Raw genomic sequence first — 15,892 nt, forward strand, 5'->3', positions numbered from 1 at the left:
ATAACAATATGTGGATCAGGTAGTTGGGTGTGCTATTTTCAGATGGACTGTATACAGGTACAGTGATCGGTAAGCTGCTCTGACAGCTGATGCTTAAAGTTAGTGAGGGAGATATACTGTAAGTCTCCATCTTCAGTGATTTTTGCAATTCTTTCCAGTCATTGGCAGCAGAGAACTGGAAGGAAAGGCGGCCAAAGGAGGTGTTGGCTTTGGGGATGACCAGTGAAATATACCTGCTGGAGCGCGTGCTGCGTATATTGTTTCCTGACTTCTCTGAAAAGTTGCATATCGCGGGGGCTATTCAATGCTAATGCATTACGCCACAGGATGTTTTTGTGATGGTCAAGGGCAGTCAAGTCTGGAGTGAACCAGACTCTTAGTTCTACATTTTTTGAATGGGACATGCTTATTGAAGATGGTGAGGAAAGCACTTTTAAAGAACAACCAGGCATCCTCTGCTGACAGGATGAGGTCAATATCCTTCCAGGAGACCCGGGCCAGGTCGATTAGAAAGGCCTGCTCGCTGAAGTGTTTTAGGGAGCGTTTGACAGTGATGAGGGGTAGTCGTTTGACCGCAGGCCCATTACGGACGCAGGCAATGAGGCAGTGATCGCTGAGATCCAGGTTGAAGACAGCAGAGGTATATTTAGAGGGCAAGTTGGTCAGGATGATATCTATGAGGGTGTCCATGGTTACGGATTTAGGGTTGTACCTGGTGGGTTCCTTGATGATTTGTGTGAGATTGAGGGCATCTAGCTTAGATTGTAGGACGGCCGGGGTGCTAAACATATCCAAATTTAGGTCACCTAACAGTACGAACTCTGAAGATGGATGGGGGGCAATCAATTCACATATGGTGTCCAGGGCACAGCTGTGGGCTGAGGGGGGGTCTATAACAAGCGGCAACGATGAGAGACTTATTTCTGGAAAGGTGGATTTTTAGAAGTAAAAGCTCGAACTGTTTGGGCACAGACCTGGATAGTATGACAGAACTCTGCAGGCTATCCTCTGCAGTAGATTGCAACTCCGCCCCCTTTGGCAGTTCTATCTTGATGGAAAATGTTGTAGTTGGGGATGGAAATTTCAGAATTTTTGTTGGCCTTATTAAGCCAGGATTCAGACACGGCTAGGACGTCAGGGTTGGTGGAGTGTGCTAAAGCAGTGAATAAAACACATTTATGGACGAGGCTTCTGACGTTAACATCCATGAAACCAAGGCTTTCACGGTTACAAATGAGAGTGTCTGGGGAATAGGTGTGATGCTGGGGGCTGCAGGGCCTGGATTAACCTCTACATCACCAGAGGAATAGAGGAGGAGTAGGATAAGGGTACGGCTAAAGGCTATAAAAACTGGTGGTCTAGTGCGTTGGGAACTGAGAATAAAAGGGGCAGATTCCTGAGCATGGTAGAATAGATTCAGGGCATAATGTACAGACAAAGGTACGGTAGAATGTGAGTACAGTGGGGGTAAACCTAGGCATTGAGTGACGATGAGAGAGCTTGCATCTCTGGATGCACCAGCTAAGCCAGGTGAGGTCTCCCCATGTGTGGGGTGTGTGACAAAAGAGCTATCGAAGGCATGTTGAGCTGGACTAGGGGCTCTACATTAAAATAAAACAATAACTAACCGAAACAGCAGAAGACAAGGCATATTGACATTAGGGAGAGGCATGTGTAGCCGAGTGATCATAGGGTCCAATGAGCAGCAATAGGTGAGTCCGGGAGCCGTTCGGTAGTCGCTACTATGCTAGCCGAGTGGGAGGCACGGCATTCAGAAAGCTACTGGGCCGGGACAAGCAGATGGGTCTTTGGCGACATCGCAATTGAAAAACCTGTTGAAACCACATCAAACGATTACATCGGTAGACCAGTCGTGATGGATTGGCTGGGCTCCGTGTCGGCAATAAAGGGTCCAGGTCAATTGGCAAAAGAGGTATTGTATTCCACGGAGCGGGTATACCTCTTTGGCTAGCTGGGAGATGGGCCTAGCTCGAGGCTAGCTCAAGGCTAACTGGTGCTTGCTACGGGACAGAGGCGTTAGCCAGCGGAAGTCCTTTGGTTGCAGCTAGCTAGCTGCGATGATCCAGTGTAATGGTCCAGAGCTTGCGGCTGGAATCCGGTGATGTAGTGGAGAAAAGTAGTCCGATATACTCTGGGTTGATATCACGCTGTGCAGACTGGCAGGTATTGACCGAGCTAATGCTGGCTGGTGTCCGAGCTAAAGGTGAAGGCCGTTAGCCGTGGCTAACAGTGACTACTATCTAGTAGCTAGTTAGCTGGCTAGCCGCTGATGGAGGTTCCTGTTATAATGTATAAAAATAGCAGATCCGTACCACATTGGGTGAGGTGGGTTGCAGTAAAGTATATTTAGTTTGTAGATAGAAAGTGAGATTAAAATATATACGAAAAAAACGATGAAACCGACTATTTACATGGGACAAGACGGGACAAGACAAACACACGTCCGACTGCTACGCCATCCTGCAGGATGACCAGCAGGGTCAGATAATAATCACAGTGGTTGTAGAGGGTGCAACAGGTCAGCACCGAAGGAGTAAATGTCAGTTGGCTTTTCATAGCTGAGCATTCAGAGGTCGAGACAGCAGGTGCGGTAGAGAAAGAGAGAGAGAGAGAGGGAGAGTCGAAAACAGAAGTGTGATCTCTCACAATCCTTGATGCAAAAAATAAATGTATTTTTCAGATATAATTACAACATAGGTGAACTGTAATCAAATGAAACGAATGTTTAGTAGGCACTAGTTTGCATCAAGCCTGTCTTGAGCATAGGTTCTCATCGACCTTGCAGTAAATGTCCTCATTGTTCATGCACCTGGGGAAAAAACCTTTTGGCATGGAGAATCAAAGCCTGACATAGGTCTGAATTTATGTCATGGTACTCTCATTGGGATGGCAATCATACACCTTTCATCTGTATTGTAATCATGTATTGTATTTTACAGTATTGTAGTGGTTGTGTGTGGCACTAGCAACACCAGAGTTGTGGGTTCGATTCCCACTGGGGTCACATACAAAAATGTGTGGACTCAAAGTTGTCACTTTGGATAAAAGCACCTAATACGCATTGGCAATTCTACCTTTTTTTAGTCACACTCACATAAATGCACACACACACACACACACACACACACACACACACACACACACACACACACACACACACACACACACACACACACACACATACACACACACACACACACACACAGGGCTCATGTGATTATTCATCTCCTCAGGGCTTAGTGAGAATCAAATCTGGCCTGATAGCTGTCTCTATGATAAGGCTAATGTGGAAGGCATTAGGCCCTTGGGTAGACCACACACACACACACACACACACACACACACACACACACACCCACACACACAGGAGGCACACATACACACATACAGGTGAAACACACACACTGGCGACACACACACACACACACACACACACACACACACATGCTAAAGTGTTGTACATAGATGAATGCATTATGTTTATTTCTTAGTGGATGCAACTGTTCTTCTGTGGAAACTGTGCATGTATAAAGAGTTCACGGCAAGACCTCCCAATGTGGTGGGTGGAAGCAGCTCTTAAAAGCTTACTACCTGTTCCAATACTAACATCTCACTCAAACATCCACGTTTAACTACAGGAGCTAAGACAATTGTTTCAGTTAAATTATTCTGTTTTGAAAAGGACTTGAACATTCGCTTGAACTCTTATCTGTAATTATGAATGATAAAATAGACTTTAAACCAGAGCATTTCCCCAGCTCTATTAAGACAATATAGGCCATCTTATCCCCTAATTCACATGACAACCCTGTGATGAATTTACAGTGCAACATTACCCATTATTTCCCCTCACAGAGAAGAGAACTGAAGAGGGTGCTGTTGAGTTTGCTATCAGACCGACTTTCATATTAATTTAATCACATTTGATTGGGCCAATTTCTGAGTAAGGCATGGCTTTTATGCAGTACATTTTAGCTACATGATTTGCCTCTGAAAATTCACAATGGTCATAAAACAATCATAAAGAGTTAGGTACTTTGTTTTCTGGAATGGTTTTCAAACCAGACACAAACAGTGGATTATGAAACAATATATTCAAACAATTTCCACATAAGAATGGATTGGTTGCTCTTTACTCTGTGATCCTTTACCTCTCTTCTCTACATTTACAGTATATTACAGTTCATATAGAGATTTGAATATTTGCTCTATGTCTATATGAAGTGTTTCTTTGGTGCAGCATTTGTGTGGTAGAGTCCTCTTCTCTCTCCTTCGGTTGAAAATATAAATTATATTGAGCTGGTCTAACTATTTGTATACTGTTGCTAACCTATCTCTATTTTTTTCCCTGCTTCCCTCTCTCTCTCTCTCTCTCTGTTTCAGATCCCCAGCTCAAGGGTATAGTGACCAGGTTATATTGCAGGCAGGGATACTACTTGCAAATGAACCCAGATGGTTCTCTCGATGGGACCAAGGATGACAGCAGTAACTCCTGTGAGTATACAGTCTCTTCATCTATCCTGCTACAGCAGTGGATCCCAGCCAGGGGTACTAGGACCTGGGTGTACTTGGCCTATCCACAGGGGGTACTTGAGAAGACTCATGAGACCATAGGCCTACTGGTAAAATACACATGAGGAGGTACTTCAGGGTACTCCGGGCAGAGCTAAATTCAGTTGGTGGTACAGCAACCGAAAAAGTTTGTGAACCACTGCGCTACAGGATCAACAAGTTGTCACTTTGCATACATTAGTGTGAAACTGTTTAGTATGCATGGCCAATACTGCATTCTAAGTAGTATGCAAGTCTAGATATTGGGTCATAGCTACTGTGGTGTCTCATAATCAGCAAATGAAGATATTTTTTTATATATGATGTATGATTTAAGATAAATAATGGTAAACTGTTTACATGTGGTTCAGGTTGATAAATCTATAATTTTATCTGTCCATGATGACAATATAGAAAATCAAAATGTTGAGCTGGTCAACACATTGATTAAATATCCCAACCTCACTTGTATTATATTGCTTTTTTGTACCGGCACATATCTCAAATGACAATCACAGAAAGCAGATGGGTTCTTCTCTCTGAGAGGGAAAGTGGTCCAAGAAACAGTGGGCTAGCTAGAGAGAATAGTATTCTTAGCTCTTCGCTGGCACAGCTTCCTTAGTGCTCCAGGCTAGCTGGTTAATTTGATTTCAGTATGTGGCGCTAACTCTAGCTTGACACTGCTTTGTCTCTGTGTCTGTCACTAGGAGCAGAGATGACACGTGTCACTTCCATAGACCAATAGAACCTTGTTTATGGATATACAAGGGGCACCTACACATACACACATGCACACATGATAGATATCATAAATAATATGGTATGAAATGTAATTAAATATGTGAATATGTTATGTTACTAAAGTAATGATTGTAAGATCAATAGTCAGTTGGACCAAAGAATCCATCCATATGTTATGTCATTAAGAAACAATATAAACTATTCATGGGTTTCACGGTCATGCCATTGTTATGAACATTCACTAAGGACTGAGGACCAACTTTTCTAAACAGGTGTTAATGACGATGTTGTCTAAATTACACTACATTGTCTTAGAAATACGATGACATTGCTAAAATAGGCAAATCATTTGTGGGAAACAACTTTGTCATTCACTTCATCAGCACCAATTGATAATGCATTGAGTAGAACGTTCAGTCGGACCACATAGAACTTTCAGCGATGTAGTGACATGATGTTAACACAGTAACAACATTTGCACAACACAGTATCAGCCAAAATCCCTATCCCATATTGGCTCAATGCCTCTAAAAACCCAGTGTCCATACATACAGTGCCTTCGGAAAGTATTCAGACCCCTTGACTTTTTTCACATTTTGTTATGTTACAGCTTTACTCGAAAATGGATTATATAAAAAAAATCCTCAGCAATCTACACACAATACCCCATAATGACAAAGTGAAAACAGGTTTTTAGAAGGGTTTGCAAATGTATACAAAACAACAGAAATACCTTATTTACGTAAGTATTCAGACCCTTTGCTATGGGACTCGAAATTGTGTTCAGGTGCATCCTATTTTCATTGATCATCCTTGAGATGTTTCAACAATTTTATTGGAGTCTACCTGTGGTAAATTCAATTGATTGGACATGATTTGGAAAGGCACACACCTGCCTATATAAGGTCCCACAGTTGACAGTGCATGTCAGAGCAAAAACCAAACCATGAGGTCGAAGGAATTGTCATTAGAGCTCAGAGACAGGATTGTGTCGAGGCACAGATCTGAGGAAGGGTACCAAAACATTTCTGCAGCATTGAAGGTCCCCAAGAACACAGTGGCCTCCATCATTCTTAAATGGAAGACGTTTGGAACCACCAAGACTCTTCCTAGTACTGAGTAAAGGATCTGAATACTATAAATGTGATATTTCAGTTTTTTAAATTTCTAAAAACCTGTTTTTGCTTTGTCATTAAGGGGTATTGTGTGCAGATTGATGAGGGGGAAAAAACAATTGAATACATTTCAGAATAAGACTGTAACATAACACAATGTGGAAAAAGTATTGGAGTCTGAATACTTTCCGAAGGCAATGTACGTCTCACATCCCTCACTCTTCTCTACCTACTGTACATCCACGCCAATACCAATTACCTCAAATGGTCAGGAGAGCTTATTACTGTGCATCCAAATCAGCCATACACACACTGTCTGTATCCCAAATGGCACCCTATTCCCTATACATTGGTACAACCTATAGGGCTCTACACAAAACTAGTGTACTATGTTGGGAATAGGGTGCCATTTGGGATGCGAATGCTTAGTGTCGCCGCCAAGACTAACCCTGTTATTTCTCAATCAGTACAAACAAAACAATGGCCATTACCTAACAGGGCCAAAGTATGTTTTACGGCCAAAAAGGACATATTAAATCAGCCACGCTCCTATGGTGGCTCCAGTTTTTCCAGTGCTACTTCCCAGGTCCATCAATGTAACACAATTATACTTTTGTTACATTGTTTGCTAGCAGGTTAGCTAGCTCTTAGTGCTGAGCGATTAACCGAAATGTCTTTATTTTTGGGGGGTTGAGTTACTTGAATTCCATGTATTTATTTTTTTGTGAGCTCAACACTTCTTTTCTCTAGATAGAATCCATTGCGCCTGTTCTTTCCGGCCATGGACAGAGGCGGATACACACACAGACCATATGAGACCGCATGAGAGAGGAATAACACAACACAACAACGAGAGGGAAAGAGACAGTGAGGCAGCTCTACCTGATTAATAGTTGAAGTAGTTGGTAATTAGCAGTCTACTTTGAAGAACTAGTAAAATGATTTTGGCAGCCAGCTAGCTACTACTAGCCTAGTTAATTAGGATGACTCATTCAATGGGGAGCACAGCGATAACGTGAGATGGTTGTCTGGATGGCTGGTTGCTACTGCCTGAGCAGAGATGAGATGATGACTTTTAAGGAATGAAAATAATGAAGTCATAAAAAATATAAGTTATATACACAGCTGAAATCTATTATTAAAGTAAGGTAATTAATGTGCTTAAATGATGGTTAATAAGTGATAAGCAGTGATGGGAATTCACCACCATCATGGTGCTCTTATGAATAGTTTTATTCTGTGTTGTTACAGCGTTCAACCCACTGTCAGTGTCAGGAAAAAAGGCAGGTGATGGCTGAGGGAATTATTTCATAATGCATTTAGTGTAAAAACATTTTTTTTTAATCGAATGGAAACTGAACCCATCTCAAAAAGCACTAATCACTCAGCACTACTAGCTTTAATTGACCTCCATTGAACATTTTGCTAATGCTAACTAGCTAGCAAGGTAATATAGCTAACATGTTTTGTATGTTAATTAGCTAAGTTATGTTAATTAGCTAAATGTATGTTAATTAGCTAAGTTAGCGAAATTATTAATATAACGTTCATCTGCTGTCGACATCAGGATACGATTTGAGACCACTAGTTAGCTCCAAAAATAGTTAGTAGCATTGACTGCATGCTGACAGTGCATTCAGAGCCATCCAATGGCTAGCCACACTACAAACTTAATTTTACCAGGTTTCTGTAAAGCAATTGTAACGACAGTCCACCACAACATATCCAAGAGTCTCCTGATCAGCAAGGGGTAGTCTGTGTTTAATTTAATTCTGTATTGAAAAGATTATTTGAGATCATTGTTTATTTTTATTTTTATTTCACCTTTATTTAACCAGGAACAAGTTCTCATTTACAACTGCGACCTGGCCAAGAATAAAGCAAAGCAGTTTGACACATACAACAACACAGAGTTACACATGGAATAAACAAAACATACAGTCAATAATACAGTTAAAGAAAATCTATATACAGTGTGTGCAAATGAGGTAAGATAAGGGAGGTAAGGCAATAAATAGGCCATGGTGGCGAAGTAATTACAATATACCAATTAGACACTGGAGTGATTGATGTGCAGAAGATGAATGTGCAAGTAGAGATACTGGGGTGCAAAGGAGCAAGATAAATAAATAAATAAATACAGTAAGGAGATGAGGTAGTTGGATGGGCTATTTGCAGATGGGCTATGTGCAGGTGCAGTGATCTGTGAGCTGTTCTGACAGCTGGTGCTTAAAGCTAGTGAGGGAGATATGAGTCTCCAGCTTCAGTGATTTTTGCAGTTCGTTCCAGTCATTGGCAGCAGAGAACTGAAAGGAAAGGCGGCCAAAGGAAGAATTGGCTTTGGGGGTGACTAGTGAGGTATACCTGCTGGAGTGCGTGCTACAGGTGGGTGCTGAGCTGTGAGCTGAGATAAGGTGGGACTTTACCTAGCAGAGACTTGTAGATGACCTGGAGCCAGTGGGTTTGGCGACGAGTATGAAGCGAGGGCCAGCCAATGAGCGCGTACAGGTCGCAGTGGTGGGTAGTATATGGGGCTTTGGTGACAAAACAGATGGCACTGTGATAGACTGCATCCAATTTGTTGCGTAGAATGTTGGAGGCTATTTTGTAAATGACATCGCCGAAGTCGAGGATCGGTAGAATAGTCAGTTTTACGAGGGTATGTTTGGCAGCATGAGTGAAGGATGCTTTGTTGCGAAATAGGAAGCCGATTCTAGATTTCATTTTGGGATTGGAGATGCTTAATGTGAGTCTCGAAGGAGAGTTTACAGTCTAACCAGACACCTAGGTATTTGTAGTTGTCCACATATTCTAAATCAGAACCGTCCAGAGTAGTGATGCTGGAAGGGCGGGCAGGTGCGAACAGCGACCGGTTGAAGAGCATGCATTTAGTTTTACTTGCATTTAAGAGCAGTTGGAGGCCACGGAAGGAAAGTTGTATGGCATTGAAGCTCGTCTGGAGGTTTGTTAACACAGTGTCCAAAGAAGGGCCAGAAGTATACAGTTCCCGCTCAGCCCAATCAAAACTGTTCGCTGCTCTGGCACCCCAATGGTGGAACAAGCTCCCTCACGATGCCAGGACAGCGGAGTCAACCACCACCTTCCGGAGACACCTGAAACCCCACCTCTTTAAGGAATACCTGGGATAGGATAAAGTAATCCTTCTAACCCCCCCCCCCTTTAAAAGATTTAGATGCACTATTGTAAAGTGGTTGTTCTACTGGATATTATAGGTGAATGCACCAATTTGTAAGTCGCTCTGGATAAGAGCGTCTGCTAAATGACTTAAATGTTAAATGTTAATGTATACAGAATGGTGTCATCTGCGTTGAGGTGGATCAGAGAATCACCAGCAGCAAGAGCGACATCATTGATGTATACAGAGAAGAGAGTTGGCCCGAGTATTGAACCCTGTGGCACCCCTACAGAGACTGCCAGAGGTCCGGACAACAGGCTCTCCGATTTGACACACTGAACTCTATCAGAGAAGTAGTTGGTGAACCAGGCGAGCAGTCATTTGAGAAACCTGGCCTTGGCCAGGTCGATGAATACGGCTGCACAGTAATGTCTCTTATCGATGGCAGTTATGATATCGTTTAGGACCTTGAGCGTGGCTGAGGTGCACACATGACCAGATCTGAAACCAGATTTTATAGTGGAGAAGGTACGGTGGGATTCAAAAATGGTTGGTGATCTGTTTGTTAACTTGGCTTTCGAAGACCTTAGAAAGGCAGGGTAGGATTTATATAGGTCTGTAGCAGTTTGGGTCTAGAGTGTCTCCCCCCTTGAAGAGGGGGATGATCGCAGCAGCTTTCCAATCTTTGGGAATCTCAGACGGTACGAAAGAGAGGTTGAACAGGCTAGTAATAGTGGTTTCAACAATTTCGGCAGATCATTTTAGAAAGAGAGGGTCCAGATTGTCTAGCCCGGCTGATTTGTAGGGTTCCAGATTTTGCAGCTCTTTCAGATCATCAGCTATCTGGATTTGGGTGAAAGAAAAATGGTTGAGGCTTGGGTGAGTTGCTGTGGGTGGTGCCGGGCAGTTGACCGGGGTACGGGTAGCCAGGTGGAAAGCATGGCCAGCCGTAGAGAAATGCTTATTGAAATTCTCAATTATAGTGGATTTATCGGTGGTGTCAGTGTTTCCTAGCCTCAGTGCAGTGGGCAGCTGGGAGGAGGTGCTCTTATTCCTCATGGACTTTACAGTGTCCCAGAACTTGTTTGAGTTTGTGCTTCAGGATGCAACTTTCTGTTTGAAAAAGCTATCCTTAGCTTTCCTAACTGCATGTGTATATAGGTTCCTAACTTCCCTGAAAAGTTGCATATCATGGGGCTACTCGATGCTAATGCAGTACGCCACAGAATGTTTTTGTGCTGGTTAAGGGCAGACAGGTCTGGAGTGAACCAAGGGCTATATTTGTTCCTGGTTTTACTTTTTTTGAATGGAGCATGCTTATTTAAGATGGTGAGGAAGGCACTTTTAAAGAATAACCAGGCATCCTCTACTGACGGGATGAGGTCAAAATCATTCCAGGATACCCCGGCCAGGTTGATTAGAAAGGCCTGCTCGCCGAAGTGTTTTAGGGAGCGTTTGACAGTGATGAGGGGTGGTCGTTTGACCGCAGACCCATTACGGATGCAGGCAATGAGGCAGTGATCGCTGAGATCTTGGTTGAAAACAGCAGAGGTGTATTTGGAGGGCGAGTTGGTTGATGATATCTATGAGGGTGCCCGTGTTTACGGATTTGGGGTTGTACCTGGTAGGTTCATTGATAATTTGTGTGAGATTGAGGGCATCAAGCTTAGATTGTAGGATGGCCGGGGTGTTAAGCATGTCCCAGTATAGGTCACCTAATAGCACGAGCTCTGAAGATAGATGGGGGGCAATCAATTCACATATGGTGTCCAGGGCACAGCTGGGGACAGAGGGTGGTCTATAGCAAGTGGCAACGGTGAGAGACTTGTTTCTGGAAAGGTCTCTGCAGGCTATCTCTGCAGTAGATTGCAACACCGCCCCCTTTGGCAGTTCTATCTTGGCGGAAAATGTTGTGAAGGGTTTTCTCCAGTGGTTTGAATGGGGAATTGGTCTGTCTGTCTGTCTGTCTGTCTGTCTGTCTGTCTGTCTGTCTGTCTGTCTGTCTGTCTCCGCTTGTCTCTGACTCTGTCCCCCTCTGCCGCTCTTTCCATCTTTCTGTCTTCCAGCTTTGTTCAACTTGATTCCTGTGGGTCTCCGAGTTGTTGCGATTCAGTCTGTGAAGACAGGGTTATACATCTCCATGAACGGGGAGGGCCATCTGTACACATCAGTGAGTAACAGTATATTCTCTTCTGTTTTATGCTGTTTCATTCAACTGTATTTTCAGCTTTTGTAACATTTAAGGCATGAAGGAATGACACACACAGGTCATGCAAATAATAATTCAAGAAACAGTCAATATACATTACATGCAAATGAGTATTCAGAGCATTCGGAAAGTATTCAGATCCCTTGACTTTTTCCACTTTTTTGTTACGTTACAGCCTTATTCTAAAATGTATTAAAAAAAAGGTTTTTACCTTATCAATCTACACACAATACGCCATAATGACAAAGCAAAAAAAATTTTTTTTGTTTTGTTTTTGCAAATGTATAAAAAAAACTAAAAAAATATCACATTTACATAAGTATTCAGACCCTTTTCTCAGTACTTTGTTGAAGCAACTTTGGCAGCGATTACAGCCTTCAGTCTTCTTAGATATAACGCTACAAGCTTGGCAGACCTGTATTTGGGGAGTTTCTCCCATTCCTCTGCAGATCCTCTCAAGGTCTGTCAGGTTGGATGGGGAGCGTTGCGGCACAGCTATTTTCAGGTCTCTCCAGAGATGTTAGATCGGGTTCAAGTCCGGGCTCTGCCTGGGCCAATCAAGGACATTCAGAGACTTGTCCCAAAGCCACTCCTGCATTGTCTTGGTTGTGTGATTAGGGTCATTGTCCTGTTGGAAGGTGAACCTTCGCCCCAGTCTGAGGTCCTGAGCGCTCTGGAGCAGATTTTCATCAAGGATCTCCTGACTACTCTTCCAGTCCCTGCTGTTGAAAAATATCCCCACAGCATGATGCTGCAACCACCATGCTTCACCGTAGGGATGTTGCCAGGCTTCCTCCAGACGTGATGCTTGGCATTCAAGCCAAAGAGTTCAATCTTGGTTTCATCAGACCAGAGAATCTGGTTTCTCGTGGCCTGAGAGTCTTACTGTGTCTTTTGGCAAACTGCAAGCGGGCTGTCATGTGCCTTTTGCAGAGGAGTTTCTTCCGTCTGCCCACTCTACCATAAAGGCCTGATTGGTGGAGTACTGCCGAGATAGTTGTCCTTCTGGAAGGTTCTCCCATCTCCACAGAGGAACTCTGAGCTCTTTCAGAGTGACTGTCGGGTTCTTGGTCACCTCCCTGACCAAGGCCCTTCTCCTCCGATTGCTCGGTTTGGCCGGGCAGCCAGCTCTAGGAAGAGTCTTGGTGGTTCCAAACTTCTTCAATATAAGAATGATGGGGGCCACTGTGTTCTTGGGGACCTTCAATGTTGCAGAAATGTTTTGGTACCCTACCCCAGGTCTGTGCCTCAATACAATCCTGTCTTGGAGCTCTACGAACAGTTCCTTCGACCTCATGGCTTGGTTTTTGCTCTGACATGCACTGTCAACTGTGGGACCTTATATAGACAGGTGTGTGCCTTTCCAAATCATGTCCAATCAATAGAATTTACCACAGATGGACTCCAATCAAATTGTAGAAACATCTCAAGGATGATTAATGGAAACAGGATGCACCTGAGCTAAATTTTTAGTCTCATAGCAAAGGGTCTGAATACTTATGTAAATAAGGTATTGCTGTTTTTTATTTGGAATAAACTTGCAACAATTTTGATGAACTTGCTGAGATGTTTTATTTTTTTAATCCATTTTAGAATAAGTAACAAAATGTGGAAAAAGTCAAGTGGTCTGAATACTTTCCGAAGGCACTGTATGTCCAGCTCAGACACCTTTGTTATCCTATCACATTATGCATTTTAGACACACACACACACACACACACACACACACACACACACACACACACACACACACACACAAACACACAATATCAAATCCCACTGTTTATTCTAAAGGGAAGATGTCAACCTTCTCTTCGTTTCCGGAATCAGAGTTAAAACTTTTTGCAGCAGAGCAATGTTGGTGTTGAGAATATTTACTGCAGTATTTCAAGGCTAATTGCTCTGCAGAGAAGGTGAGAAATCCCATTACACACGGTTTCATGCATATAGATTTATATTAATCACATCAAGTACCTCCAGAATCACATCAACTAGATATTTCCAGTCCATGCATCAAGAAAAACGGTGCAAAATGGAAATGGAGAGACAGTTTGTCATGCTGTGTAGAATAACATATTTATATTTTATTGTATTGTATATATTTTATTTTAGATGCAAAATGTATGCATATTTTTTTCTAAATTGGAATTAAGAATTGAATACCGAACAAAATAAAGTAAAATAAAGGTTATGAGAAGGAATACAGTATGATGTGTCAATGAAGACAGGCTCATATTTTAACATTTTTAGCAAAAAGAAAAACATTACATCTGGTGCAAACTCTAAGTAAATCTGGTCCAAAGAGCCTAATGCTTTGGGGATTACTTGGGAAAAGGAAATTGATAGAAACACAATCGTGGTTTATCTATATACAGCAAATAATTTACATACCATGATATGTTAACGCTCCTGTGCAGTGATATGAATGTTTGAGAGCGTGACTTATACACAAAGTGTACAAATTCCGAATGCTGATTTGCATCCCCCACTTTTGCCCTCAGAACAGCCTCAATTCGTCGGGGCATGGACTCTGCAAGGTGTCGAAAGTGTTCAACAGGGATGCTGGCCCATGTTGACTCCAATGCTTCCCACAGTTGTGTCAAGTTGGCTGGATGTCCTTTGGGTGATGGACCATTCTTGATACACATGGGAAACTGTTGAGCGTGAAAAACCCAGCAGCTTTGCAGTTCTTGATGCAAACTGGTGGGCCTGGCACCAAATACCATACCCTGTTCAAAGTCACTTAAATATTTTGTCTTGCCCATTCACCCTCAGAATGGCACACGTACACAATCCATGTCTCAATTGTCATTCTTAAACCCATTTCCTCCCCTTCATCTACACTGATTAAGGTGGATTTAACAAGTGACATCAATAAAGGATCGTAGCTTTCACCTGGATTCACCTGGTCAGTCTGTCATGGAAAGAGCATCTCAATGTTTTGTACGTTCAGTGTCTACTTAGCATAGTCGGTGTATAACCACAGGTCCCATTTTGAACAATGTGTTCTCAAGGTAACTAGTTTGTGTAGTAATGAACTACTTTCTCTTACTCATGGCCAGTTGTAACAGACTGCAGTGTCAGTGGCCTGCCTGCGGTATTGACTTTTCCTCTGTAAAATACACTAGCCATCCTCATGGCAGGCAGCCTTGAAGACGATAAAACCCCATTCCAATCACAACCCTCTTCTCTCTCGTCTCTAAAATGCATAATGTGATATGATAACAAAGATGGTTACATGTCCTAGCTGGACCAATTTTGCATGTAATGTGTATTGACTGTTTCTTCATTTATTATTTGCTTGACCTGTGTGTGTCATGCTTTTATGTCCTAAATGCCACACAAGCAGAAAACAGTTGTTTGACTAATATAATCAAATTGAATTAAGATGATAACACTCCACCCAAGGACAAATAGACACCATTCTACCCACAACCCTCTCTCATCTCCACTTTTCTCTTCTCTTCCCTTCTCCATCTTCCACTACCTGTATTTCTATTTCCTTGCCTCCTCTTCTCTCTCTTCTCCTCTCCTCTCAGTTCCCCCTTATCTCCTCTCTCTTTTCATTTCCTTTCATTTCCAATCCTAGTTAGCTATATTAATCAGGATGAAGAACATCCTAACCTCGTCTCCCACATAGGGAGATCCATCAGGATCAGTGCCCTAAAATCCCTCTCATGTCTTCCCATCCCACATAGAGCATCAGGGACACTGAATTCTCATTCCCTTTGCTGTCCTCATTCATTATGTGCAGAGGATAGAGGCACAGTTTTCCAGCGACAGGCAGGCAGGTATTTCGATGGAATTCCGTACGACTTTATAATCACTGCTTGGCTAAAGCCATGAAGGGAATTACAGTGGAGAGGATTGACCTAGAGTCTATGGATTGTGTTTAGGGAATTTACGGTAGGGATTGGGAATGAATCTACATTATGGATGCTACATAGCGCATTACATAACGTGTCTTCATAGGGCAGTGGGCCACCACTAGTCTCGCGTTGCCATACCTACAAAATCAAACTGTTGTCACGCCACCCTTGGGGGTAATTTTGTATTGCAAAAACAGTTTATCGATCCGCTGGCTCCAAGCGATAACATTTTTGATTGGATGCTACATTT

At 42.7% G+C, this 15,892-nt stretch overlaps 1 protein-coding gene across 3 annotated transcripts in view; it reads left to right on the plus strand.

Moving 5' to 3' along the window:
• fgf14 (fibroblast growth factor 14) overlaps positions 1-15,892 on the plus strand; it is a 297,252-nt gene that overhangs the window by 219,596 nt on the left and 61,764 nt on the right. For all 3 annotated transcript variants that reach the window (XM_029703647.1, XM_029703649.1, XM_029703648.1), the window contains exons 2-3: positions 4,405-4,515; positions 11,631-11,734. In XM_029703647.1, coding sequence (XP_029559507.1) covers positions 4,405-4,515; positions 11,631-11,734 — 215 coding nt within the window. The remainder of the gene's footprint in view (positions 1-4,404; positions 4,516-11,630; positions 11,735-15,892) is intronic.

Source organism: Salmo trutta, chromosome 20, assembly GCF_901001165.1.
Source record: "Salmo trutta chromosome 20, fSalTru1.1, whole genome shotgun sequence".
In the NCBI taxonomy this organism is placed as follows: domain Eukaryota; kingdom Metazoa; phylum Chordata; class Actinopteri; order Salmoniformes; family Salmonidae; genus Salmo; species Salmo trutta.